Source organism: Siphateles boraxobius, unplaced genomic scaffold (assembly GCF_051911475.1).
Source record: "Siphateles boraxobius isolate OS27281-9 unplaced genomic scaffold, OSU_SipBor_1 103, whole genome shotgun sequence".
In the NCBI taxonomy this organism is placed as follows: domain Eukaryota; kingdom Metazoa; phylum Chordata; class Actinopteri; order Cypriniformes; family Leuciscidae; genus Siphateles; species Siphateles boraxobius.
The window spans coordinates 1,214,259-1,242,036 of NW_027508704.1; the positions used below are offsets into that span (position 1 = coordinate 1,214,259).

Sequence of the window (27,778 nt, forward strand, 5' to 3'; positions counted from 1 at the left end):
TATATGGATACTGAGATTATGTCCATGTAGCCTAGCTAACAAAAACAAGTTTGCAAATGTGGTTTATGTTTTAATGCATCAGGCTTGTATAGTCTGATATTGTGAGATTATGGCTCAGTTTAATTCAGAGACTCAAACTGAGCAAAAATGCTACAGATGCTGATATTTAAATGGACCAAAAAAATGATAAAATTCTGATGCTTGTAATGCAAATCAATGAGATCTTTATAAGCAGATACTTACATAAAATACATATAAAATCAATATCTACCAATAATGTCTTAGTAAGATGATATTTAAATTCTTAGGTTTATGCTCCGTCGTTTTAAAACATACAATGCAATGCAATACAATGATTATTGAGAGATGAACAAATAAACCATATAAAACTAAGCCAACCATTTATTTCATACATTCTGCAATAAATTAAAAAGTTTATTTTGAATCACAAAATTCAAATAAAATGGAAATGTCACACAAATAACAATTACTGTTAATTTTTTATTGTCTTCTAAAAAAAACAATGATATGAAAACTGCCTGTTAAGGGCCTGTCTGTTGTTATTAAAAGCAGGTAAGATTAAACATGCATTTTTTCAGTCCCACAGAAATTTGAAGTTCACATCTTTCATTTTGTCTTTGTATACAGCATCAAATCGCTGCTCTTGAGCCTCGTTGAAATGATTCTTCCAGTCGCCTGCGATTCCTGATGAAGAAAACAAGACAAGATTACAGTAACTCTTACCGTCAAATAATAATCAAGTGAAACGCTTTGGATAATTCACCCAAAATGACTACACACACACTTTTATAACACTATTTTTGGTGCTTTTGCAACTTCTGAAGCATGAAAGAGTGTATTGTCACTTTGTTCTCCATTTCTGCCAATGATTTTAAGAAGAATTACCTTTCCTCAGGAATTCTGATTTCTTCTGGTTCATGAATTCCTCTGGAACCAGAGAAAGGTTGGACATTTTATTTTGCTTCATGTTCTTGAAAACGCAGTGTTCGGCGATCTTCTCCGTCACGTCCGGACTCAGAGATTTCCCAAGAAACTGTGCGATTTTCTCCACGGATCCTTTCAAATCCTGACCGAACATTTGAATGATCACAAGTTGGAAATCATGATGCATTTTCACAAGGATATCAGTATTTTACTGTATGAAAAACAGAATGAAAATCCACTCCGCCTCGTTTGTTTGTTCTATACTCTATTTTGAGATATGGGAAAAGCGGACGTATGGAAGAACCTTAACCTTAACCTACTTTGGATATTTCGACCAAGTTCAGTGAGGTTGAAGGACATGAGAAAGCAGAGATTGCGTCAGAGAGACCTTGAAAAAGACCTTGGAAAACAATTTTACAACTGCTTATACCCTAATAAACTGAGAGGCCTATAAACGACGCATGAGTTTATTCTGAGTCTTTTAGAAGCTGCTCACACCTTTCACTGAAATCTGGTTTATTTACCTCCACAGTTTTACATTAATATGAAAAGAATTGTAAACATTAGATTTTCTCGATTACAGAAACTGCCTACCGAGGCTTCGGTTTTTACTGTTTTATGAGCTTGAGCAAAAACGTGAGTCTTTTGACTAAGTCGTCAGTGTTTTCCACTTACTTCACCTAACCTGGGAATAAATAATAAGATTAAAGGTGTTACGATTACAAGTCTCGCTCTGGAGTTACTCGCCCCAAACCTGCTTGACTGTTATCTGAAGATTACAGAGATCCATGAACTCTGACAGGTGTAATAAAAATAAACTAATAAACTCATCCTGCGTATTCCATCCTGCTGTGAAGTGCCACGTTTATCTTCTGCTCTGAGGACTTTTAAGTCAAGATATATTCTATTCCCCCTATAGAATGCGTCTGACATCGCATACTTCCCTACAATACAGTAAGCGAAAAACAGTATGTGACAAAAGAAGTATGTCCGAATTCACAGAAAAGGCAAAAAGTGCCGGGATGAGCGACTTCTTCCAGCGAGATTGTGAAGTTTGCAAACAACAGACACTTTACTTTGGCGTACAGTTTTTCATATGCTATATAGCAGCGAAGCATTTTATTTCAGACGCAGCGCCAGCTTCTGATCAGCATCTGTTTGGTTGCTATGGTTACTGATTACATTGTTTACCTGTTTTTTGTTATCCTGTGCATTTATACCCCACTCTTTAGTCCAGTTTGTCTGTTCTTGTCATTGAGTTCATCTTGTTCCAGAGTGTTTTGTTTTTGGTTAAAGTTTTTAATGTTGTTTATATGTCTATGTGGTGTTTTTAATACGCTTTAAGACAAACCATGTGTAAATTCATAAGTCGACAGCATTGCTGAGTATTTTCTCCTTAAAACTGCAGTGAACCAAAGACAGTCTCAAAAACACGCTTTGAAATCGCTGGTGTTTCTGACGTCACAAACTACCTTGTAACCAATCAGATCAACGTGTGATCGTCAACCAGTGGAACTCTGAGTGAGTGAGTGAGTGGAGGCGGGGCTCATTTGCATGTATACATAGAACCGCGCATACTAAATGAGGCGAGGGTGTCGAGTTACATTCAAGATATTTTCAAGGAATGTAAATTCAAAATTCAAGGAAAAAACGTTTAAATTTGTCACTTTGGTGATCGAAGATGAGTTTTAAGGGATACAATTATTGACTACAGGGGGACTTTAATAAAAGACAGCTGCATTTAGATCGTTGCCTCTGTTCTCCTGCTTTAAACCAACCCGTGACATGAAGAAGATACTTACAGTGATCATCTCCTCATAGAAAACGTACAGTATGGGTTCCTGGTCTTCAGCATTAAGCCAACCTTTCACATGATCAAACCAGGAACCAAACATGACTGTGGAGAAAAGAAATCACACTTTTAAAACAGCAGAAAGAGGAATGAAGAAAGACTGCAAATTCGCAATATTAGGACATATTAAGTTGCCATTATAAATCTATCCACTCAAATTACATGAGGACTGAACAGAACATCAAATCTAGACCAGTTTTTACAGTTTACGATATTCATAGTCACATATACGAGATCTGAAATCCTACCGTTTCCATCGAGGAACTTCTCCATGAACTCGTCTTGAGTTCCCGGGTTCACCAGGTATGAGGCCATTCCGTAGTAGTGATACGAGGACGTGAACACGTCTTTCGGGTTACGCATGACATACAGAACCTGAAGCACAGAGCAAAGCATGCAGAAGATGATGCACATGATTTATGATTTATGAAGTGCATCTGAACGTTGTTGTTACCCTGGGCTTTATTTTGAAGTAAGACTCGTTCATCATCGTGTGATGAAAGTGAGTAGCAAAGATGCGAGGAGACGGTCTCTGGTGTAAACTGAGTTGCATCGCCCGGTGTTCCTCCAGCCACGGCACTCGGTCCCAGTTCGGCACCGTCAGCACCGGCGTCAGATCGCCCTCGCTCACTATCAAGGGCACGACCTCCTGCATCCATGTGGTGCCTGAGAACATTGAGCAAACCTCGGGTCAGTGACATGATCCTGAGTTTACGCAAACACATTGACACATGGTATAAACATCTTTCAAAATCACTTGCAACCAACAATGAGTAGCATACCAATCACACATGCATTTAAAACTAGATGCTTTCTTTTGTTTATTCATTATTGATTCTTATATGACATTGACCCACTTGATAAAAATTTAAATTTAGCTTGCAATTATAACTAATTTTTCTGAAAGCAAATACTTCTGAAAAGAAGTACAGGAATAACATGCTTCAAAAGAATATACTTAGTTGGACTTAAGTACTTCTTTAGTTTCATGAAATATAGAGTTAAATAATACAGCATAATGCACACAACATTTATAATAAACTGAAATATACGTTAATGTCATTTACATTCAAATTTGTATGATAAGTCCCCCTGTGTTGAAAATCCAGCGTTTAATGTTGTTTGTATGTCTATGTGGTGTTTTGAATATCCTTTCAGACAAACCATGAGTAAATTCATAAGTCGACAGCATTGCTGAGTATTTTCTCCTTAAAACTGCAGTGAACCAAAGACAGCCTCAAAAACACGCTTTGAAATCGCTGGTGTTTCTGACGTCACAAACTACCTTGTAACCAATCAGATCAACGTGTGATCGTCAACCAGTGGATCTCTGAGTGAGTGAGTGAGTGGAGGCGGGGCTCATTTGCATATTCATAGAACCGCGTATACTAAATGAGGCAAGAGTGTCGAGTTACATTCAAGATATTTTAAGACATGAAGATGAAAAAACGTTTAAATATGTCAGTTTGGTGATCAAAGATGTTTAAGGGATAAAATAATGAATACAGGGGGACTTTAAATAGATACAGTGAGATACCAAACTTAATTTACACCTCATTCTTTTATTTGACGTCAGTGACGCTTTTACAGTAATCTGCACCATAGAATGATAAAACTCCATCCTTTTCTCTTGGTAATTTCTTGTAAATTATCCCCTATGTAGCCCCTCCCATTTCTTTAATGCTATTATGAATGCGACATGAATATAATTGCGATTCTCTTTAAGTGTACAGTTTATTATGTGGTTCTTGTTAAAAAAAAGAAAGAAGTAGAACTCCTCAAACTCACCAGTAAATGTACTCTGTTACATAATATAGGATTATCATTCTGGTACAATTTGCCAGAATGATAATCCTATATTATGTTAATGCAATAATATAAAGGTAAAACTCTGCAAACTCACCAGATTTGGGATAAGTGACGATCAGAATGTCATCTGGACGGAAAGTGAACTCCTCACAGTATTTCAGGCTTTCAGGAGGGTGTAAATGCGTCGGCACGTACAGACCTTTATAAACCGAGTACAGTTCTGCCTCTGTCATTTTCTGAAGCAAACGAAGAATAATAAACACAAGTTACAGCTGAGAGCTGATGTAGAGCCTGTAATCCCGCGAGAACTCACGCGATCCCGCGTGACGTTGTTCCTGAACCTTCGTGTAATAATCAACACATCTCTTTCGCAATAAGTGCATAAGTTCAACATGCTCCTGATTCCCTGCTAGTGTGCAAACAGTTGTTTTCTAACCCACTGCAATTCTACAGTCAAACTGAACATTATTCAGACACCAGATATAATGTTTGATATTTCTTTACTAGTGTGTGCAGAACACTGTAGGCCTAGTTCATTTATGTATTGTGAGGATTGCAGAATAAAGTAAACTGTGATATATTATACCCAAAAATTCTTCATACAGTGACTACCAGTAAAATGTATTAAAATTTGGGACCAAAAATGATTCACTTTGAGCTGATCATGCTTGTGTTTTTTCTTACAGAAAAAGCGGTGTCCCGCTATCGGTATTAGGTATCATTTGAAAGCTTACGAGCTCAGAATTCATCCTGTGAAAACTGTTTTGAAATTGGACGTTGCGTTACCATAGAAACTGTACTCTAAATTCTTTTATTAGGCTCCTCCCCTTGTTGGCATCATCTTCCATAATTTATTATCAAAACCTTTTCTAATCTTGATAAAAACACATATTGTCAGAAAGGTCTGAGTCTCAAGGTTCCATATTTAGTGACAGAAGTGATATTTGAATAGAAATTTTTTAATTTGTTACGGCAGAATGCATACAATTAAATTCAATGGCACCTGGTGGCTATTTTTGGTATTACACCTAAACAAAATCTCATGGGAACTTCAATTTTTGTGATATCAACTTTAAATTTGGAACACAACTTGGTTAGATATATAGCTTTCATTTTATCGAGATTTTATAGGAAAAAAATATTTTGTAAAATATTTTGGGTGGTGGGGGGGTGTTGACACAACTTAGAAGTTAATTGCTAATGCACCTTTTTACACCACAGACTGAACAACATGAAGCATTGCTTGGTGATTAGTTGAGCTAAACTGGTATTATCTAATTGTGTAGTTAAATTTAACAGCTGACAGATATTCAACATAATTCATGTGTGAGAGTCTAACAGAAGGACGGACAAAACCAGTCAAATATCAACTGAGTTCTTGTCAGATTTTATTACCATTTTCTAAACTATAGCGAATAAACTGTGATAATATGAGAAATGTTGAAGGAGTCTGAATATATTTTTGTTTGACTGTATTTGCTACAGTGAAGCATAAAGTCTTTTAGATATTATAATTTATAAAATAACCCAGGTGGTCCATTGTCTGAAACCATGAAGTTTTAACAATATAAAGTTATTGATAGCCAGACCTTTTTTGAGCATATAGACTTGTTTGTCCCCGCTGTTAAAAAAGGCTAAAAATGCATGTTTTATGTTTTATATATGGACTTTTTATGCATGTAATAAAGAGTCGTATAAATTTGGCACGAGAGACACAATATAGCATTTTAGTTACTCAAACTAAAACTAAGCAGCCAACCATTTATTTCATACATCATGCAATAAATTAAGATGTAGTCTTATACATTTATTATTCTAATCATGCACATATTTTTAATAACAAAATTCAATTAAAATGCAAAGATTACACAATTGAGATGATAATAAAAAGGGACCTGTACATATAAAACCAGATGTTTTAAAAATGAAACGCCTCCATTTTAGTCTTGAGTTTCTTCCGGGAATGAACACGTCACAATATTCCTTATTTCAATAATTAATAAAGGGGCGGGGCCTGGTTGAGTTAGTTAGTAGTTTGTTAAACTGGCGGTTATGTTAAGGGGCGGGACATTTCCCAAACACACTCGAAGCGCTCAACCAATCACAACACACTCCTCCAGCTGACCAATTAGTGCAAAATGAATGGGAGTCTATGGAGCTAGACGGCTAAATGTGTCGCTTTCACCCGATTGCCGTTGAGAAATCTCAGATTTGATTGTAGATTTTGCAAGTTCAACATGGTTTATAGGTCGAAAGTTGAATTAATGAGTACTTATGTCCTTTCGATTTCTTACAGGTTGAGTTGTTGTTGCCCATTACACGCTAGCATTCTGCTAATGAACGCTGATTGGTCAGTGAAGGACTGTTACGACCAGAGATACCGCTTGATGGCATCGTGGCATCCGGGACCAGAATGTGTGTGTATTTTCGGCATGGTCTTTTAAAACAACAAAACAAAAACTCGTCTAGCACGTGTATTTACCTGTGTCAGCGGTGTTGTCGAGAGATAAGAAAGTGCAGAGCGCGAAAGCACCAAAGTGACTGAAGGATTGCCGTAAAGCAGTATCTCTGGTGGAACGATGTGTATGACTTCATTGATATTTTAAAAGACTTTTTAAAGCAAATGAGTGACACTAAAAAATGTAACACCCAGCAATGTGTAATTTCTTTGCATCTCCTTTCGAATACAACGTTCAAATTACTAGACAAAAAATGATATCCTGAGAAAAGTGGATTTTGAGGGGTATATCTCCATAGACCTCCATTCATTCTGCACTCGTCCTGTGAGCGCCCTCATATGGAGCCAGAGTGGAACTGCAACCAGTTCAGAAGCCGGAAGTTTACTGCGAGTGACAGTTCTCTTCTTATTAGACATTCTCTGATGATACTAACAGACTGGGAAGAGAGGAGCCGCAACAATGGAGAATATAAGGAAAATAATCAACATTCAAGCAGGAAAACAGAAACACAAGGGCACAATAGATCCACTATTCAGGGTTAAGCAGATTTTGTCCCTGTTTCTTATGTAGCGCTGTGAGATCTGGCAACCAGTAGCCGAGGGTTGTCTCCTGACATCTGAATGAGCTCCAGGGAACTAGAAGTAGAGAAGAAGAAATGTTATTCGCTTAAATCTGTTATTTAGTAACATATTATCATAATATGTTCAGATGGGCTGTAATCCTGCTCACGTCTGATAGTCGAGTCCCGCCAGACTCAGTCCGTTCACTGCGAGTATCCGATCGCCTTCTCTCAGTCTCCGGGATAAAGCAGCCGGAGAATCGGGAACAACTGACCGGATGTAAATCCCACTGACGGGAAACGGTGTTTCCTGCGTAAAACAAATAATTGTTATTCCAGTATTTTAGATTCTATGGAAGCTTGTTTCCGCCAGAGAAAAATAAATAAAAAAGATAATTGCGATTTTTTATTTCACAATTCGCAATTGCGAGAAATAAACTCGAATTCTGATTTTTTTTCTCAGAATTGCATGTTTATATCTCGCAATTCTGACTTTATAACACGCAATTGGGAGAATTACATGACATAAAGTCGCAATTGCGAGAAATAAAGTCAGAATTGCGAGTTTATTTCCCTCAATTGCGAATTGTGGGATAAAAAGTCGCAATTATCTTTTAAAATGTTTTATTCTGTGGCGGAAACAAGCTTCCATATGATTCTGTATGAAAACACATCAACAGCTTCATTCCAACAAACAGTCTTTGTTTCTTAATAAGTTCCATGCGATGTTGCACTGCAGAAAATATGTATTTGCTTAGTATTTTTATCTTGTTTTCCAGCACAAATATCTCAACATTCTTAAATCAAGATACATTTACGGAGAATCAAAATGACTGAAGATATTAAGTTAAAAATGTGTCATAATGAAGTGATTTTGAGCTTAAAACAAGAACAAATATCTGCCAATGGAGACCAAATAATCAAATAATCTAGTTTTGCCTTTGAATTAAAATTATATTTGGACTCCATTAGCAGATATTTGTTCTTGTTTTAAGCACAAACTCACTTCATTATGACATATTTTTCATAAAACCAAACTTAATATCTTCAGTCATTTTGTTTCTCCAGTAAATGTATCTTGATTTATGAATGTCAAGATGTTTCTGCTGGAAAACAAGAAAATAAATTATATTTGTGCAGTGTGTAAATAATCAGAGAACTAAAAATATTCCATCTTTAACCACATGGTGATGCTATTGCGCTGTAAGGAAACTAGAATATTCTATTAATAATATCGTTTGTTATAGAAAGGACAAAGGATTTATTGTAATTGAAGTAACTTCATGATATTCCAAATAATTATTATTAAGTAAACACAATTAACTTCATATTTCAATATATCCTGAGAAAAGTCCCTAAATGAATATCAGTCAAATACATTGCTTTTTGCATATTAGAACAAAATTACTTCCGTCTTAAAGTCGCCATGAAATCAAAATGGTTAATTTTTTTTTATCATAGTAATTTATCAGTGCACCTCATTATTGTTTTAAATTCATCTCTTAATCTTGAACCAGAATAACTTAATCTCTTCTCTTCTCTGATGACGTGTTTACTGGCGCTTTTACTCTCTATTGTGTCGTATAGGTCGTATATCGAGTGAGACGCTTCAGGAACAAGAACAAATGTGGGCGGGGCTTGATTTTGTCCGTGGGGAATTGATTGGATGGTTGTGGTTTGCTATTGGCTGATCTCATGTGAGTGACAGGTTATAGCCCCGCCCACATCATCAGAGAAGAGAAGAGATGCTGCAAGAGGAACTGATTCTGATTCAAGATTATTAACACAATAATGATTTCAAATTTCCCAGGGATCCACTCACCTGTCCGTCGACCAACATCAGACCCAAAGCACACGCTGATCTCTGCAGCTCCAGCACAAACACATCTTCCTCTTCCTCTCCATTCTCACACTCTTCACTCGCATCTACATACACACACACACACACACACATGCTTTTGTTTTAAACATTCTGCTTCCATAAAGCTTACATGCATAACGTTTATGCATATACAGTCAAACCAAAATGTATTCAGACACATTTCTCACATTATCACAGTTTATTCGCTATAGTTTAGAAAATGGTAATAAAATATGAGCAGAACTCAGTTGATATTTGACTGGTTTTGTCCGTCCTTCTGTTAGACTCTCACACATGAATTATGTTGAATATCTGTCAGCTGTTAAATTTAACTACACAATTAGATAATACCAGTTTAGCTCAACCAATCACCAAGCAATGCTTCATGTTGTTCAGTCTGTGCTGTAAAAAGCTGCATTAGCAATTAAAGAAAAAACACTTCAGCAAAACATGATCAGCTCAAAGTGTCCGAATCATTTTGGTCCCAAATTTGTATAAATTTCACACTGTATGAAGGGTATAATATAATATTTGGGTATAATATGTCACAGTTTACTTTATTCTGCTCTCCTCACTTACATAAATGAACTATAGAGTCCTGCACACACTAGTGAAAAAAAAAAAAACTCTGTCTGAATAATGTTTGGTGTCTGAATAATGTTTGGTGTCTGAATAATGTTCGGTGTCTGAAAAATGTTTGGTTGGACTGTAAGTGTCGCGCACCTTCCTCGCGCGTCTGGAGCTCCAGGTGTTGCGGTGTGTTGGGTGGAGTCAGTAAACACGACGGATCCGGGGACACACTGATGCTGGACACAGCTTTATTCTGGAGCTCAAGATTCTGCAGCTTCCTGGTTAAAAGCGCTTCAGATCCCGAGTCGATCGCGTGAGGAAACACACACTGCGCCTGACCGACCTCGAGATGAGCTTTGGGATGAACTTCCAGTTTGACGAGCTTGGCCTCCATCGGCACCGCAGAGACCAGCTGGACCAGAACAAACAGTTTTAATAATATATATATACACTCACCTAAAGGATTATTAGGAACACCATACTAATACTGTGTTTGACCCCCTTTCGCCTTCAGAACTGCCTTAATTCTACGTGGCATTGATTCAACAAGGTGCTGAAAGCATTCTTTAGAAATGTTGGCCCATATTGATAGGATAGCATCTTGCAGTTGATGGAGATTTGTGGGATGCACATCCAGGGCACGAAGCTCCCGTTCCACCACATCCCAAAGATGCTCTATTGGGTTGAGATCTGGTGACTGTGGGGGTCATTTTAGTACAGTGAACTCATTGTCATGTTCAAGAAACCAATTTGAAATGATTCAAGCTTTGTGACATGGTGCATTATCCTGCTGGAAGTAGCCATCAGAGGATGGGTACATGGTGGCCATAAAGGGATGGACATGGTCAGAAACAATGCTCAGGTAGGCCGTGGCATTTAAACGATGCCCAATTGGAACTAAGGGGCCTAAAGTGTGCCAAGAAAACATCCCCCACACCATTACACCACCACCACCAGCCTGCGCAGTGGTAACAAGGCATGATGGATCCATGTTCTCATTCTGTTTACGCCAAATTCTGACTCTACCATCTGAATGTCTCAACAGAAATCGAGACTCATCAGACCAGGCAACATTTTTCCAGTCTTCAACTGTCCAATTTTGGTGAGCTCTTGCAAATTGTAGCCTATTTTTCCTATTTGTAGTGGAGATGAGTGGGGTCTTCTGCTGTTGTAGCCCATCCGCCTCAAGGTTGTGCGTGTTGTGGCTTCACAAATGCTTTGCTGCATACCTCGGTTGTAACGAGTGGTTATTTCAGTCAAAGTTGCTCTTCTATCAGCTTGAATCAGTCGGCCCATTCTCCTCTGACCTCTAGCATCAACAAGGCATTTTCGGCCACAGGACTGCCGCATACTGGATGTTTTTCCCTTTTCACACCATTCTTTGTAAACCCTAGAAATGGTTGTGTGTGAAAATCCCAGTAACTGAGCAGATTGTGAAATACTCAGACCGGCCCGTCTGGCACCAACAACCATGCCACGCTCAAAATTGCTTAAATCACTTTTCTTTCCCATTCTGACATTCAGTTTGGAGTTCAGGAGATTGTCTTGACCAGGACCACACCCCTAAATGCATTGAAGCAACTGCCATGTGATTGGTTGATTAGATAATTGCATTAATGAGAAATCGAACAGGTGTTCCTAATAATCCTTTAGGTGAGTGTATACATTTTATAATTTATCATTTAATTTACAACTGAAATAAAATAACATAAAAAAATAAATAGACATATTAATAAATACTCATACAAATTCTAAAACCACACACACAAAAATCATAAATTAAAATTTATTTAAAAAAATGTTATATATTAAAAAAACTAAATTACACTAAAATAACACTGCCCTAAATGAGAACCTAATTAGTGAAATACAATCAATATTAATATTTTGTTATATCATAATATTTTGAGCTAAATCTAAACGATGAAGGAGGCGCGTACTTGAGGCGGTTCTGAGGATTCTGGGTCTGTGATTTTCCTGATGATGCACAGGAAGTGATGTAGTTGTTTAATTAGCCCGCTGTCACTGATTGGTCTCTCGAGCTCGAGTGTGAAACCGTCCGCTGGAAGAACGAGCGGCGGATGATTGTCGAAACTCTCCAGGATATCGGCTGCAAACACACCAAACATTACATTTATTATTAACAACAAAGAAGAGTATGTTACAAATAGTACAGTAAATAAGAAAATACAACGGTAACACTTTACAATAAGGCTCATTAGTTAACATTAGTAATGTATTAACTAACATGAACTAACAATGAGCAATACATTTGTTTTTGTATTTGTTCATCTTTGTTAATGTTAGTTAATAAAAAACAGCTGTTCATTGTTTGTTCACAGTGCATTAACTAATGTTAGCAAGATTTTAATAAAGTATTAATTAATGTTGAAATTAACTTTACCAAAGATTAATAAATGCTTTATACTGTACATGCAGTTCAATATAAATTCATGCTAACTAATGTAGTCAGCTAATGTTAACTAATGAACTTCATTATAAAGTGTTACCAATACAACAAATGTAACAGAGTTGAACACTAGAGGAATTAATGTAGATCTACATAAAGACATTGAAATATTTACACATTTTCAGTTTTAACTGCTTCTTGTTTCATAGAAAATCGAATTGAGTCAATATAAAGCTCCATTTCTTTCATAAATGATGTAAAACTGGGAAATTTGCATTTGTGAACATAGAATTTTGCCATTAAAAGAATAAAATGTATTGTATAACACCTGACTGTGGACTATAGTGCTCCAAAAGACCAAATAATAAATGCTTCCAAAACAACACAAAGTGGCCATCAGTGTTTTCTGTGATAAAATCACAAACATTTTGCCAGAATGTTCTTACAAATGGGCAGTGCCAGAATAAATGAACCACAGTTTCAGGGCACCTGTCACAAAAAGTGCAATTAAAATCAATGTAACTTTTAAATTTCACAAAGTAATGTTTAACTAGGTCAATTCTATGTATAATTTTGTACGATAACCTCCTTAACTTTGTTTGTAATTAAATATTGAGGTATAAGCCAAACCTTTTTCCACACAATATCGTCTAATATGTGACCACAAAACCAGTCAGAAGGGTACATTTTTGAAATTGAGATTTATATATCATCTGAAAGATGAATAAATAAGCTTATCGTTGATGTTCGGTTTGTTAGGATAGGACAAGGGAAAATCTGGAATCTGAGGATACATAAAAATCTAAACATTGAGAAAATCGCCTTTAAAGTTGTTCATTTATGTTCACGATTGTGCTGCATTCACACACAAAAATAAAGTTTTATATATTTACGGTAGGAAATTATACCAAATATGTTCACGGAACATGATATTTACTTAATATCTTAATGATTTTTGGCATAAAAGAAAAATCTATAATTTTGACCCATACAATGTAGCGTTGGCTATTCCCACAAATACACCCGTGCGACTCGTGACTGGGTTTGTGATCCAGAGTCACATGAGTAAATATAAGGCAGAGACATATTGTTTCTTTGAAATAACGCTCTTATGGAACCGTTTTATGAGTTCAGTTGCATGAGCTGATCATTCAGAAGGCTTGTATGAGTGTGTGTGTGTGTGTGTCACCGGTCGTGAGAGTCTCGTCACTCGAAGGAGTCCATGTGTCGGCGCACGAGTGTCGAGGCTCGTACTCTCTCAACATGTGATGAAGCTGAGCTGCGTTTAGACTCCTGAACTCCATCCGCAGAGCCTTCCAGCACATCTACAGACACACAAACACACTCACACACATTACACACCCTTTAGTGACATATGATATAGGCCGTAAGGTGAAGACGTTTTACGTTTAATCCTGTTCTCATATATGGGGCACTAAATTCTTTTCATTACAATAAAAACATCTATTGTTTTTGGGCAAGAAAATAAAGTTCTCCATATGTAATCCTGTATGTGTACTTTCCTATTACTGTTTAATGTCGCGTAATCATATTTTGATCATCAGTGATGAGGCTTCGTGGAACAATCGTCACGGGCTTCACGCTAGACTAATAAAGTGGCCGCTTTTTGGAACGACATGTAAACACGAGCCCAAGATGCCTGAGCCCTTGTTAACACTCAATACAAAAATGCATTTAAAAACTAGTGCCCTAGTGAGGGTACGACACTTTTTCCTAGTTCACCTTCTGGCCTGATAGTCATGATGTAACTGTTCATAAAGATCGAGTGTTTTCCACCCTGATGGCAACGAATAATGTTTTAACCTTGTGACGTTAGCATAAAAACATTATTTAAAAACAATTTTTTTTCTGAAATGTTTTGGTTGGATGTTTGTCTAATGTTTTTTTAAATGTAACTTGTTTCGGAATGTTCAGAAAACATTCAAAAGTAACGTTTTCATAATGTGTGAGAAATGATACAATGGAATGATACAATTTTAGTAGTTACTAAGTTTCATCTTATTTTATTTAAATTTAATCAATTTAAATATAATGTATTCATTTGTTATTTATTTTAATCATTGAATTTATTCATTTTTATTTAAATAAAATTGTATTTATACATATATTTGAAATTGTTTTTATTAAAAATTATTTATTTAAGTTTAATCTTATTTTTATTTAATTTATGTTTTGAGTTTAATCAAATTTATTTTATTTAAGTAAAATTTATAATTTCTTTTATTTAATGTACTCATTTATTATTTATTTAAATAATTTTTATGTACAGTATTTATTTTTATTTAAATAAAGTTGTATTTATCGATTTTAATCAATTTATTTTAATATAATGTATTAATTTGTTATTTATTTATTTTAATTATATTTTATTTGTTTCAAATTAATTTATTTTGTTAATGTAATTTAATTTCATTTATGTTTTTAGTTTAATAAAATGCATTTAATTTATTTAAATACTATTTTTTTATCATTGATTTATTTTTATTTAAATACATTTCTAGCTATTTAATCAATTTATTTTAATATAATGTATGAATTTATTATTTTCATTATTTTCGAAAAAACGTCTCTCACATTAATGCAGCTCACTATAGTTTCTATTTCATGTAGCAGGACGAGGTCATCGGTTACGTGTCAGACGCAGACGTGTCTTATCCAGTATCTTTATCTAATGCCATGAAAGAATCTTTGTGCTCACAAAGCTTTATCCTTTAATGAGTAATGCTTCCTGTTAATTATTCCTGAGGAACATACTAATGCGAGATCGTGATGTAAGAGGAATGCATCTGTAATAAGACGGGAATGCAAACAAGCTTTCTTGCTTTCATGCATGCTCATATAGTGCAATATTTAAGGCTTTAGGTTAAACTTCATCCTTCCCTCGGATTTGTAAAATGTAAAAATTGAGTGTTTATCAAAGGGGTCCAAAACCCCAGGACTTTTTTCGCACTTAAACCAAAAATACACAAAAAAGATTTGAATGGATTAGTTTTGTGTTTGAAATTTAAAAGAGTAACAAATCTTTTCCGGGTCAATTTGACTCCTTTACAAATGAATGGGAGGAATGTTTCAGTTCACATAGAAAAACCTTAAAATTCAAATTAACAATGCTAAAACTTTACCAAAACATGATTTTATAATGTCTACATGTGTATCTGAATGCATACCTCCCATTCATTTCTAAAGGAGTCAAATACACCCAATGTAAGATATTTTGAGCTGAATTAAAATGTTTAGGCATGAAATTGTGAGTTATTTTGAATTAAAGTTGAAAGAATGTGAGGAATGTGCTTAAATCACTATTTATTGATCATTTATTGATCAAATCTAGTAATGTAAAGGTAAATAAAATAAAAAATAACAAAAAATCTCCAAAATATATAATCAAAATGAAATAAAATAAGCTTTCTGGACAAAACATATATATATATATTTGTAGAGTTTTGGGTCATTTTGACCCGCGAGGGAAGGATTTGTTACAGGAATGAACAGAACAAGCACCTGTAAGAGGTTCTCTTTCGGCGTGGCCAAGAGATTGACAGCTGAGGAGATCTTGAGAAGAAAAGCGTGAGCCAGATCCCCGAGTCCGGCACTGTGAGCCCAGTCCATCAGCAGGTCCAGATTAGCCCTGATCTGGACCCCACGGGACCAGTGGAAAAACGTCCCGCCTGACCCTTCACACGAGAGCAGGAGTCACATGAGCAGAAGCATTGCTGAACATCAAGTCAAGTCTCCTTCATTTATACAACGCTTTTAACAATATAGACTGTTTCAAAGCAGCTTTACAGTGATAACAGGAGATTACAGTAACAGAGATTGTTTAGGCTTTACAGCAGCTCTAGAATAAAGTTATTGCCCAGATAAAGTTAGTTTTTGATTGATTCACTTCCATTGCAAAGATCATTAGTTATTAACTTATGGGCCGCTAACACGACACACACCGGGAGCGTCTCAGACACACCCAAACTGAACTTTTCCAGATTGAGACCATGCGCTTAGACAGTTAAAAAAGGGCCCAATAACTGTTGAAATATTTGGACTGAAAACGTTTCTCAGGTGAGTCGGAGCGATGATGGTTCACACACACACACACACACACACACACACAGTGTGCGTATAGCCGTACAGATGCAGACGCCACTGCAGCCAAGCGCATATCTAACTAAATTTAGCCGCACCGCCAGGAAAAGGGGCCGCCAATGGAATAGCCCTGCCAGACACTATATAGCGATTAGTGAACGAGCGTTTGGGACACAGCTCATGCCTCACCTCTCTCCATCAGCAGGTTGAACAGCAGAGCGTTGATGAAGAAGAAGATGTAGGCGAAGAGTTGCTGTAGGATCTGCGGATGCACCTGGAAGCCTCTGAGTAAACGCAGTGTTTGTGTGCAGATGTGCAGGACTCGCCTGATGTCCTCGGGAACATGCAGCGTACCGCTCTCTGAGAACGCATCGCTGTCCAGAAAGCCCGGCAGAAGCGGGTACAGCATCTGACAAACACACATCAGTCATCGTTACACACTGAGAGGAAGAGGAGAAAACACTACATCTGAATAATGATGGACACAACACAGACACAGCTACGACACCAAACACCTGTTGATGTCAAAGATGTTCATCTAAAAAAATTCATTATTTTTTACATTTCTTCTTCTTATTTTTTTATTAATATTATTATTATTTTTTAATATATATATATATATTATTGTTTTAATTGTATTTTTTACTATATATATATATATATATATAATTGAATTTAATTACATTTTTGTCCACCTCTGAAAAGTTGGTTTGGAATTATTTTTATTGTTAAAACATTATTTAAATACATTTGAATCACTATTAAAAATGTTTATCTTCAAGTTTGTGTGTCTAAGACTGCTCTCATATTGAGTTTAACGATACTCTGTTGACTAAATACAAATTAAATTTTATCCCCTGATATTTTAATAATTTGAAGTAATTGTAATACTTTTTATACAATGCAAAATAAAGGCCAGTTAAATGTTTTTCTTTGTTCTTTAATGTATGTTGCAAAATATATTTTTCACATTTCATGCATGAAAATATATAGCTGTGTTAATATTTTCTCAAGTTTAAATAAGTTTCCTTTGGGAGTCCTTGACATCACAACATTTAATCCCTTGTAGTGTCTAATTTATATATATATAGTTTTGAATGTTTTGCTACTTTATTACATCAAGTTAAACTAAATGAAAATGAGAAGTAAAATAACTTAAATAAAATAAGTTTTTTTATTTATATTTTATGTTATTTCAGTTAGTTTCAGTTACTTTTTTCAGTTACTGATTTTAGTTGATGATGCTAAATCATATTTTGATGTTATCATTTGATTGCCTTTTTTTTTAGTGTAGTTAACTATACTAACCCTGTTACTAATGTATTATGTGATTCTATAAAACCTGTGCTGTATTTGATTTGACTATATTATAATAATGTATTGTTAAAGCTCTTTATAAATCACCATGAAATCAAATTGGACAATCCGGTAACACTTTATTTTTAAGGTGTCTTTGTTTCACTGTAACTATACATTTAAGTACTGGGTAATATTAAGTAACTACATGTACTTACTATAGGGTATGGTTTAGGGTTAGTTGCATGTAATTATGCATCATTTATAGTTATTACTACAGTAATTACATGTAACAGGAACACTGTAAAATAAAGCGTTACCAACAATTCTTATTTTTCTAATGGAATATTGCAGTGATTATCATTAATGATTTATGGGTGCACATCATTATTGTGTTAATAATCTTGAATCAGAATAAGTTCCTCTTGCAACTTCTCTTCTCTGATGATGTGGGCGGGGCTATAACCTGTCACTCACATGACATCAGCCAATAGCAAACCACAACCATCCAATCAATTCCCAACAGACACAATCAAGCCCCGCCCACATTCGTTCTTGTTCCTGAAGCGTTTCACTCGGAAATGCGACACAATATAGGGAAGTAAAGACCATGGCAACGACTTTAAAGACAAGATAATCCAGAGTGTTCTTATCAGAAAAGAAAGCAACAGAAGTTCCTCCAACCCAACAAACACCAGCTCTGCTCAGTGTTAGACATGATCTCACTGTCAGCGATAAGATTACGTGTCTTCATCATCTTCTGGTCTTCGTCATCAGAGGTTCAGGGTCACTGACCGAAAGACCAAACAACGACAAGCTTTCTTTCTTTTCTTCTCGCATCAATCCCTTCACGACCCTAAACGACTCTAATAAAGATGTTGACTGTCTGCCCTAGTGAAAAAAAAGGAAAGCTTTGTTGTATTTGAAATATATTAATATATATATCCTTCCTGTCGCTCAAACAGTAGAGCGTTGGCGCTCGCAACACCAAGGTCATGGGTTCGATTCCCAGGGAAAGCAAGAACTGACAAGAATGTAAATGTGTATCCTGAAATGCAATGTTTAAAAGTGTCTGCCAAATGCATAAAATGTAAATATTCCCTATTTCAATTACACATTGCAAATATACTAACAAAATTTGTCACTATCTTTAAATATATTAAAAGTATATCAGCATCATGCTTTCACCTATTTTCACAATGCAACTTTTAACACACTTTAAAATAATTGTACTTCAATATATTTTCTAAAATTTAATTGAAATGAAAATTCTGTTTATTTTTTAAAAGTGTATTTATTTGCACTTTATTAAAAAACATATTTTAGGTATATTTTTAACTGTGTGCTGGTAATGATCATTGTAACAATGCATTGAAAGTATACTTTCGTAAAACATTATAGTATACAATAGTATATTGTACAAAGTAATATTTGTTTATTAATGTGCATTTGTTATTGAAGACAAAGTGTGCAATTTGTAATAAGCCAAAGGTATTACTGAGCATATACTTTATACTCAAATATAATACACTTATGGTTTATTGCTTGTGTGTTTCAAAAACTCAATGTAATGTACTTGTAACACAAATTAAGTACTCTTTAATAGCACTAATAAAGCATGTAATTAGTCCCTACACAGGCGTATACAAAAATACACTTAAGGTTATGCTTTACAGCATTATATTTAATTTAAAATATATTAATCGTTCCAAAATAGCACACTTGAAGTATACTGAAATAGTGTGGCTGCAAGTATTCTTAGCATATTTTTTTCCACCAGGGTGGATGAGGATGAAACACATTTTCTGACATCTCTGTTTCTATCAGCACTTCATACTCCAGCAATAAGCATGTAAATGCATCTCCAGCTGGCGGTGGCAGTGATATAGAGTCAGAGAATCCCTGAAAGGATCCTGTATGAGAAACACAATGCTGGGTTTGTTCAGAGTAATGTAGTGCAGACAGACAGCTGAATCCAGTCTACATCTGACCATCATACGTATAGACCCGCGTCTCACACACTCACACGGTCTTGGCAGTCGCGGTACGCTTTGGCAGTGAGTTTAGAAAGTATTCACCCAAAACCATAAAGGGAAAAAGTGGAAAAAGTGAGGCTTACAACCAAACTGCTTCCCTTTTAATCTGGGAACTAAAACTGAGGTTCACCTATAAAAGTTCTCAACGCTCATATTGTCGTCAGTTCACAATATATTATAAGGATTAGTTCACTTTAAAATTAAAATTAAGTCATTGTTTACTCATTTTGTTGTCAAACTCATTTTAGGTTGAGGGCCGGATGAGTAAACGAATGTAAACAAATTCCCTTTTTTAAACCATAGTGCGCTGACAATTAGCCTACATTCATATTTATATATTAACAAATTAATAAAACTAGAAAACACACTGCTTTGTGAAAACATTTTTACAGTGAAAAGACAAATTTTTGAAATAATGTTTTATTATTTTTTATTAGGGATGCCCTGAATATAATTTTTCATGGCTGAAAAAATTTTTTTTCTTAGTTTAAAATCCCCCTGTAGTCAATAATCAATAATTGTATCCCTTAAAACTCATCTTTGATCACCAAAAGATGTTTTTATCCTTGAATTTTTTTCATGTCTTAAAATATCTTGAATGTAACGCGACACCCTTGCCTCATTTAGTATGCGCGATTCTATGAATATGCAAATGAGCCCCGCCTCCACTCACTCACTCACTCAGAGATCCACTCGTTGACGATCACACGTTGATCTGATTGGTTACGAGGTAGTTTGTGACGTCACAAACAGTGTCCTTGATTCCAAATGATTCCAACTAAATGCACTGATATTCCTTTACATTTAGAAAGATTTTTAAAACTAAATCTTTATATCGTTATAGTTATCGTCCCTGGTGTAAACGGCCCATTTCTATCTAATTGTGTGACAAATCTAATTTTTAAATGATAGTTTAAACAATGGCACATGAAAATAAATAATTTAATTTATTTTAATTTAAATGTAATATTTGATTTAACTTTTAAGCATTTTTTAATTGAAATGTAATATTCAATTTAACTTTTGAGCATTTTTTATTATATTGCATCAGTTTTACAGACAATATTGCCAGTCAGTAAGAAAAGGAAAAAGATGGAAGCTTTTACTGACTGGCAATATTCTCTGTAAAACTGATTCATATGATTTTTTATTAAAATATTGAAACATCCTATCCAGTTGAAAAGATTTCTCTTCATCTAACGTTAACTTTTCAGACTGAATACAAAGGGAATATTTTGTGTCTATCACTGGGAATCACTAGCCTGGATGCTAGATGCTAGACAACATTTTTAGGCTCGATCCGTTGAGGAGGTATTATGCCCGATCAAAAATAGTTCGGACCAATCAAATTGTCAGGGCGGGCTTTATACGATGATGGACAGATGATCAACAGTAACATAATCCGAGTCACCAAAGAGCGCTTGGGTTGAATTCGTTTACAACACAGAATGGCTGCCGCTGGAGAAATGATGTGTCTGTAGATTCAGCCATCGCGTCTGTTATAGAAGATATAAACAGCGCATTCGTTTTAAAAGAGGAACAGAGAACCGCCACCAAGGCATTTGTCGATCGGAAAGATGTTTTTGCCGTCCTTCCTACAGGATTCGGTCTATCCAATTGGCATTGCAGAGGCATTTTTTTTCCTGGTTTGGATGAAACACACCCCATAATCACAGCCCAATGGAGCAGTATCAGACTCACATTCTGACTAGAATCTGAGTATGACGACGTCAGGCTAGGGAATCACTAACAAAACGTGCTTTTATTAGTTTAAGCCGACCAGCAGCTGTTTCCTTCTCAGCGAGAGACAATCCCTCACAAAACTTCAACAGAAAACAGAACATGTTATTGTAGTCGGAAAACATCAGTTTGCTTTCCAACCCCTCGTGTTTGTTTTTGATTCAATTTTCCTATTGAAAATATTGACCTCATAATGGAGCCCTGGCACTGTGTGCGCATAGGAAAGGACATTTTGCCAAGCTTTTAAAGTATAAAATGTCATTTACAGAAGAATGGATGCTTCGTGCCACCAGTGCAAACCACAGTTTAATCATTTCCACTCTCAATATAAATGCACATCAATAAAAATATTTCTCAAACGATTGTCCTCAAAGGAAAATTCCCACGACTAACCTTTTGATTTACTTTATTGCATGCTAAATGTGATTATCTTTATAATGAATAGAAATTAGTCAAGGATAACGTTAATTTATTAAATAAATACAAAAGTTCCTGTGATTACCATCATTATGGGGTTTGGCCTTTATTATTCAAACAAACGACTTGATGTGAAACATGAGAAAGTGAGAAAAAACAAACTGAATATGTTTGCATTAATATTTCAAGGTCGTTGTTTCAATTCACTATTGCCCAGAAATACGGTTCACATTCCAATAAACCTAATTTTTTTATGTTTCCACAGAAAAGCACAAACCGCTGGACGATGTATTGCACTAAATCAAATCACAGCCATTCAAAGAGTCTCTTGGAACAAAGATGAATTATAATTTCCTAAAGGGCGAGACGTTTGAGGATTTTCCCATGCAGAATACAAATTAATCCTAAATCCGGGCTTTGCCAAATTACGTCTGAACATTGAAGGAGAGTCTGTGGGAACGAGCTTGTAAAATATAACTGAGGATGCATTTCATCATTTTAGGGCTTTAGGCTAAAGGGTTTATATATGTACACTATCATTTAAAAGTTTGGGGTCGGTACGATTTTTAAATCGCTCACTGAGGCTGCATTTATTTGATAAAAAATACAGTAAAAACTGAAATATTATTGCAATCTAAAATATCTGTTTCTATGTGAATATATAGTAAAGTGTAATTTATTCCTGTGATCAAAACTGAATTTTCAGCATCATTACTCCAGTCTTCAGTGTCACATGATCCTTCAGAAATCACTATAATATGATGATTTGATACTCAGGAAACATTTATGATTATTATTAATGTTGAAAACGGTTGAGCTGCTTCAGATTTGTGTGATATATTTTATTTTTCAGGATTCTTTGATGAATAGGAAATCCACAAAACCACAGCATTTTGTTACATTATAAATGTCTTACTGTCACTTTTTGAGGAAATTAATGTGTCCTTGCTGAATAAAAAACTATTACTTTCTTACTGATCCCAAAGCTTTTAACAAGTTTTGTATATAGTTTTGAAGATAAATATGAAATGGGTCAACACTTGCATTTCTTTAAAGTCCCCCTGTGGTGAAAATCCAGCGTTTAATGTTGTTTATATGTCTATGTGGTGTTTTTAATATGCTTTAAGACAAACCATGAGTAAATTCATAAGTCGACAGCATTGCTGAGTATTTCCTCCTTAAAACTGCAGTGAACCAAAGAAAGCCTCAAAAACACGCTTTGAAATCGCTGGTGTTTCTGACGTCACAAACTACCTTGTAACCAATCAGATCAACGTGTGATCGTCAACCAGTGGATCTCTGAGTGAGTGAGTGAGTGGAGGCGGGGCTCATTTGCATATTCATAAAACCACGTATACTAAATGAGGCATGGGTGTCGAGTTACATTCAAGATATTTTAAGGCATGAGATGAAAAAACGTTGACATATATCAGTTTGGTGACAAAGATGAGTTTTAAGGGATAAAATGATTGAGTACAGGGAGACTTTAAAATAGTTAAGTGTTGTTAACTAATATATATAGTTGGAGTTGGAGCTGGCTGAATAAAAAAAAGCACATCATATCAAACCAACTGTGCAAAACAACTTGTGTTTATCTCTGTTTCCTGCTTATATTTGCACAAGCTGATCCAAAATAAGAGCATAAGACTCATTCAGCAGAAGAAATGCTAAACTCTCTATAATTCCCCTCCGTCACTCAGTGGAAGAGAGTTATCAGCGGACAGCACTCGCCTCACGGAGGGAAGAGAAACTCTGATAACACTCTACGCTACAACTCAGACTCAATGCAACTCTGTCCACTTCAGTTTGATGCACACAAAAACTGCCACTGAAACCAACAGATTCTGCCGGGATTTGACTATAAATCTGCCAACGGTCATGAGAAGGTTCTAATAGCAAGCTAAAACTAAAACCATGAAAAAACTTTTGTTAGTTGAAACAAAATAAATATTAAAAAAAAAACTAAACTTATTTTTTTTCAGCTATAGTAGCCAAGGCAACACTTATTTTCACTTTCATATAGTTTAAATTGATGTACTAAACTACGTTGTATAGATATATTAAATAAAAATATCAAAACACATAACTTTAAATACAATTAAAATTAAAAGAGAACATATAAAAATACGATAAATTAATTCCGATATAGAGCAATATTTTACCATTTATTTTTTTAGTGAATTATTCAATGACTAAATAAAGACTTAATAAAAATTACTTAATAAATCGTTCAATTGTTTCAAAACTGGAAGACTCAGCGTTTTGAACGATTCTCTTGAATGAATGATTCAATGACTCACTCATAAATCCTTCACTTGTTTCATTAGTGGATGAATCAGCGTTTTGAACAATTCTCTTGAATTAATGATTCAATGACTCACTCATAAATCCTTCACTTGTTTCATTACTGGATAAATCAGTTTTTTTAATGATTCTCTTGAATAAATGATTCAATGACTCACTCATAAAGCCTTCACTTGTTTCATTACTGGATGAATCTGCGTTTTTGAACGAATCTCTTGAATGAATGATTCAATAACTCATAAAGACATCAAATGTTTAATTATTGGATGAATCCGTGATTTTGAACAAATCTATTAAATGACCGATTCAATAACTCATAAAGACATCAAATGTTTCATTACTGGATGAATCAGCGTTTTTAAATGAATCTCTTGAATGAATGATTCAATAACTCATAAAGACATCAAATGTTTCATTACTGGATGAATCAGCGTTTTTGAACGAATCTCTTGAATGAACGATTCAATAACTCATAAAGACATCAAATGTTTAATTATTGGATGAATCCGTGATTTTGAACAAATCTATTAAATGACCGATTCAATAACTCATAAAGACATCAAATGTTTCATTACTGGATGAATCAGCGTTTTTAAATGAATCTCTTGAATGAACGATTCAATAACTCATAAAGACATCAAATGTTTAATTATTGGATGAATCCGTGATTTTGAACAAATCTATTAAATGACCGATTCAATAACTCATAAAGACATCAAATGTTTCATTACTGGATGAATCAGCGTTTTTAAATGAATCTCTTGAATGAATGATTCAATAACTCATAAAGACATCAAATGTTTCATTACTGGATGAATCAGCGTTTTTGAATGAATCTCTTGAATGAATGATTCAAAAACACATTTTTAACAGTCACTTGTCGCCACCTACTGGTGTAACGATATAACTGATACAATCTTTATTTAAAGTGTCAAGTTACTTTCAAAAGGTGATTTACACTATTTTGATCACTACCGTGGACATCAGTGTTTATATCTGAACAATAAACTTTTATCCCAGTACTTCTGTGATAATCTGAATACAGTGGGGTCTAAAAGTCTAAGACCACTGGTGAAATAGATATGAAGACCTCACACATGTATTATACAGTAGATTCGTTCATATTCACAAGCCAAGAAGGTTCATCGAGGTCACATGCAAGCAAGACATCTGGAAGCGCTTGAGATCGATTCTGCGTTCAACCACATTCACAAGGCCAGTGTTTTTGTAGGCCTGCTAACCTGACTTCCTGATAATGAGTTATTCATCACAGACAGCCACACTGAGACATGCTTACAGCGCTCTTTTGCCTAAAGATAGAGTCTGATTATTGTTCTTATGTACAATCTGTAATATCATCGAGTCGATTATATGTAACAAACGCTTTTGTGGTGTAATGAAAGATGGTGACCCTATTTTCACTGCATTGACATTAAGGACAGAATCCACTCAAACCTGCATGAAATTACAACTCACCCTATCTATTTTCCAAACGCATATTGTAGATCTTAATGTAAACAATTCATCTGCGCATGTTAAGTATTTTTTTTAAATTTACCTTATAATATTTAATTGAAATCTGACTCCAATCGTCTAGTCTGCTTAAAGTCCCCCTGTAGTCAATAATGTTATCCCTTAAAACTCATCTTTGATCACCAAAATGACAAATTTAAATGTTTTTTCCTCTAAAAAAATGTCTTCATGTCTTAAAATATCTTGAATGTAACTCGACACCCTTGCCTCATTTAGTATGTGTGGTTCTATGAATATGCAAATGAGCCCCGCCTCCACTCACTCACTCACTCACTCAGAGATCCACTCGTTGACGATCACACGTTGATCTGATTGGTTACAAGGAAGTTTGTGACGTCAGAAACACCAGGGATTTCAAACCGTGTTTTTGAGACTGTCTTTGGTTCACTGCAGTTTTAAGGAGAAAATACTCAATCAATAAATAAACTGTCCGCACACTTGAATCCTTAAAGCAAATTTAATTACCAAGCTTTCGGTCAACAGACCATCCTCAGGGCATCTAGCGTGGGAATTAAATTTGCTTTAAGGATTCAAGTGTGCGGACAGTTTATTTATTTTTTGAGTTTTCTAGTCTTGCCTTTCTGGCACCTTGTTCATCGTGAGTGCGGTGAAACTCCTTCTACAAGGAGAAAATACTCAGAAATGCTGTCGACTTTACACGAATTTACACATGGTTTGTCTGAAAGCATATTTAAACAACAATAAAAGCTGGATTTTCACCACAGGGGGACTTTAACAGGTTAACTAAAATGGATAGTTCACCCAAAACAACATTGGACCCCATTAACTTTCATTGTATGGACAAAAAAACACTTGCACAAACAGATTTTGAAAAAATGGCGACAGAATAATCAATTTTGGTTGAACTGTCTTCTTTAAGTACGAAGATGTGCTGACCTTGGTGAGATAATAGACACACTGCTGGAAGGTGAACATAAGAACCTCCTCCAGAACCGTCATGGCCTCTTCGCTGGCCGACCGCACCGACGACAGCCGAAGCTCCAGAACCGCTACAATACAACCAGAAACATGCAAAGCCATTGAATCTGAACCGACACATCACATTATTCTAGCGCTGTCAATCAATTAAAAAAATTAACTCTATTAATCACACATTTTTCTGTGATTATTCGAGATTAAAAACACGTTTATATGTTTTTAATACAATTTATAATTGAACAATTTCCCAGTTAATCTCCAAATTAATGTAGAAACAACATAAACACAGTTTAATACTTGTTTAATACTGTTTTATGAATGAAGACCAGCGTTACTGATATTATTACAGCTACTGATGTCTCAATGAACCACCACTGCCCCCCCCCCCCCATTTTAAACTTTAATAATAGCCTTTCAACATTATTGAAAGCCATCATTTTTCTAAAAACATTTATTAGGCTTCAAAAAATATAACAACTTTTAATTTAAGTGATCTTCAACAATCCTCACATAAATTAAATAAAGTTCAATTTGCTATTACAATACATAAATTGAATAAAGTTATCAAACAGTCTGAACTGCATAAAATTATACATATAGACTAATCCTTGTTAAAGCTACAAAAGTTCTTTAGTCAAGAGCAGGGAGATTCTTTTATTAACTTTATTAACCTCTAACACACAAAATTAGTGGCTGCTGTCCCTTTAAGAGCAGCCGCTGCTGACAGAGACTCGGATCTCACACGCGTCTCATTCTCTCACAACTCTTTACGTCCATTTAAGACTTTATTTATGCTCCATCTCAACACCTCTCACACACACACACACACACACACACACACACACACACACACACACACACACACACACACACACACACACACACACACACACACACACACACACATCCCTCTGAACACCAGAGGGCGTCTCACACAAACACACACA

General features: G+C 35.2%; 2 protein-coding genes across 3 annotated transcripts in view; both read right to left on the reverse strand.

Annotated features, from left to right (window-relative positions):
- Positions 1-384: 384 nt before the first annotated feature.
- LOC143753100 (sulfotransferase 2B1-like) lies at positions 385-4,911 on the reverse strand. Its single transcript, XM_077245635.1, has 6 exons — positions 4,701-4,911; positions 3,252-3,463; positions 3,046-3,172; positions 2,748-2,842; positions 907-1,087; positions 385-705 (listed from the first exon to the last, which is right to left on the reverse strand). The coding sequence occupies exons 1-6, from the start codon at positions 4,837-4,839 to the stop codon at positions 596-598; spliced, it is 864 nt and encodes a 287-aa protein (XP_077101750.1). The 5' UTR covers positions 4,840-4,911; the 3' UTR covers positions 385-595.
- Positions 4,912-6,253: 1,342 nt separating this feature from the next.
- radil2b (Ras association and DIL domains 2b) overlaps positions 6,254-27,778 on the reverse strand; it is a 39,200-nt gene continuing 17,675 nt past the window's right edge. For both annotated transcript variants that reach the window (XM_077245700.1, XM_077245701.1), the window contains exons 8-16: positions 26,790-26,902; positions 16,756-16,975; positions 15,988-16,160; positions 13,655-13,790; positions 11,996-12,165; positions 10,209-10,467; positions 9,447-9,550; positions 7,795-7,934; positions 6,254-7,700 (exon numbers count right to left, since the gene is read on the reverse strand). In XM_077245700.1, the coding sequence (XP_077101815.1) occupies positions 7,628-7,700; positions 7,795-7,934; positions 9,447-9,550; positions 10,209-10,467; positions 11,996-12,165; positions 13,655-13,790; positions 15,988-16,160; positions 16,756-16,975; positions 26,790-26,902 (1,388 nt within the window). In that variant the 3' untranslated portion in view covers positions 6,254-7,627. The remainder of the gene's footprint in view (positions 7,701-7,794; positions 7,935-9,446; positions 9,551-10,208; positions 10,468-11,995; positions 12,166-13,654; positions 13,791-15,987; positions 16,161-16,755; positions 16,976-26,789; positions 26,903-27,778) is intronic.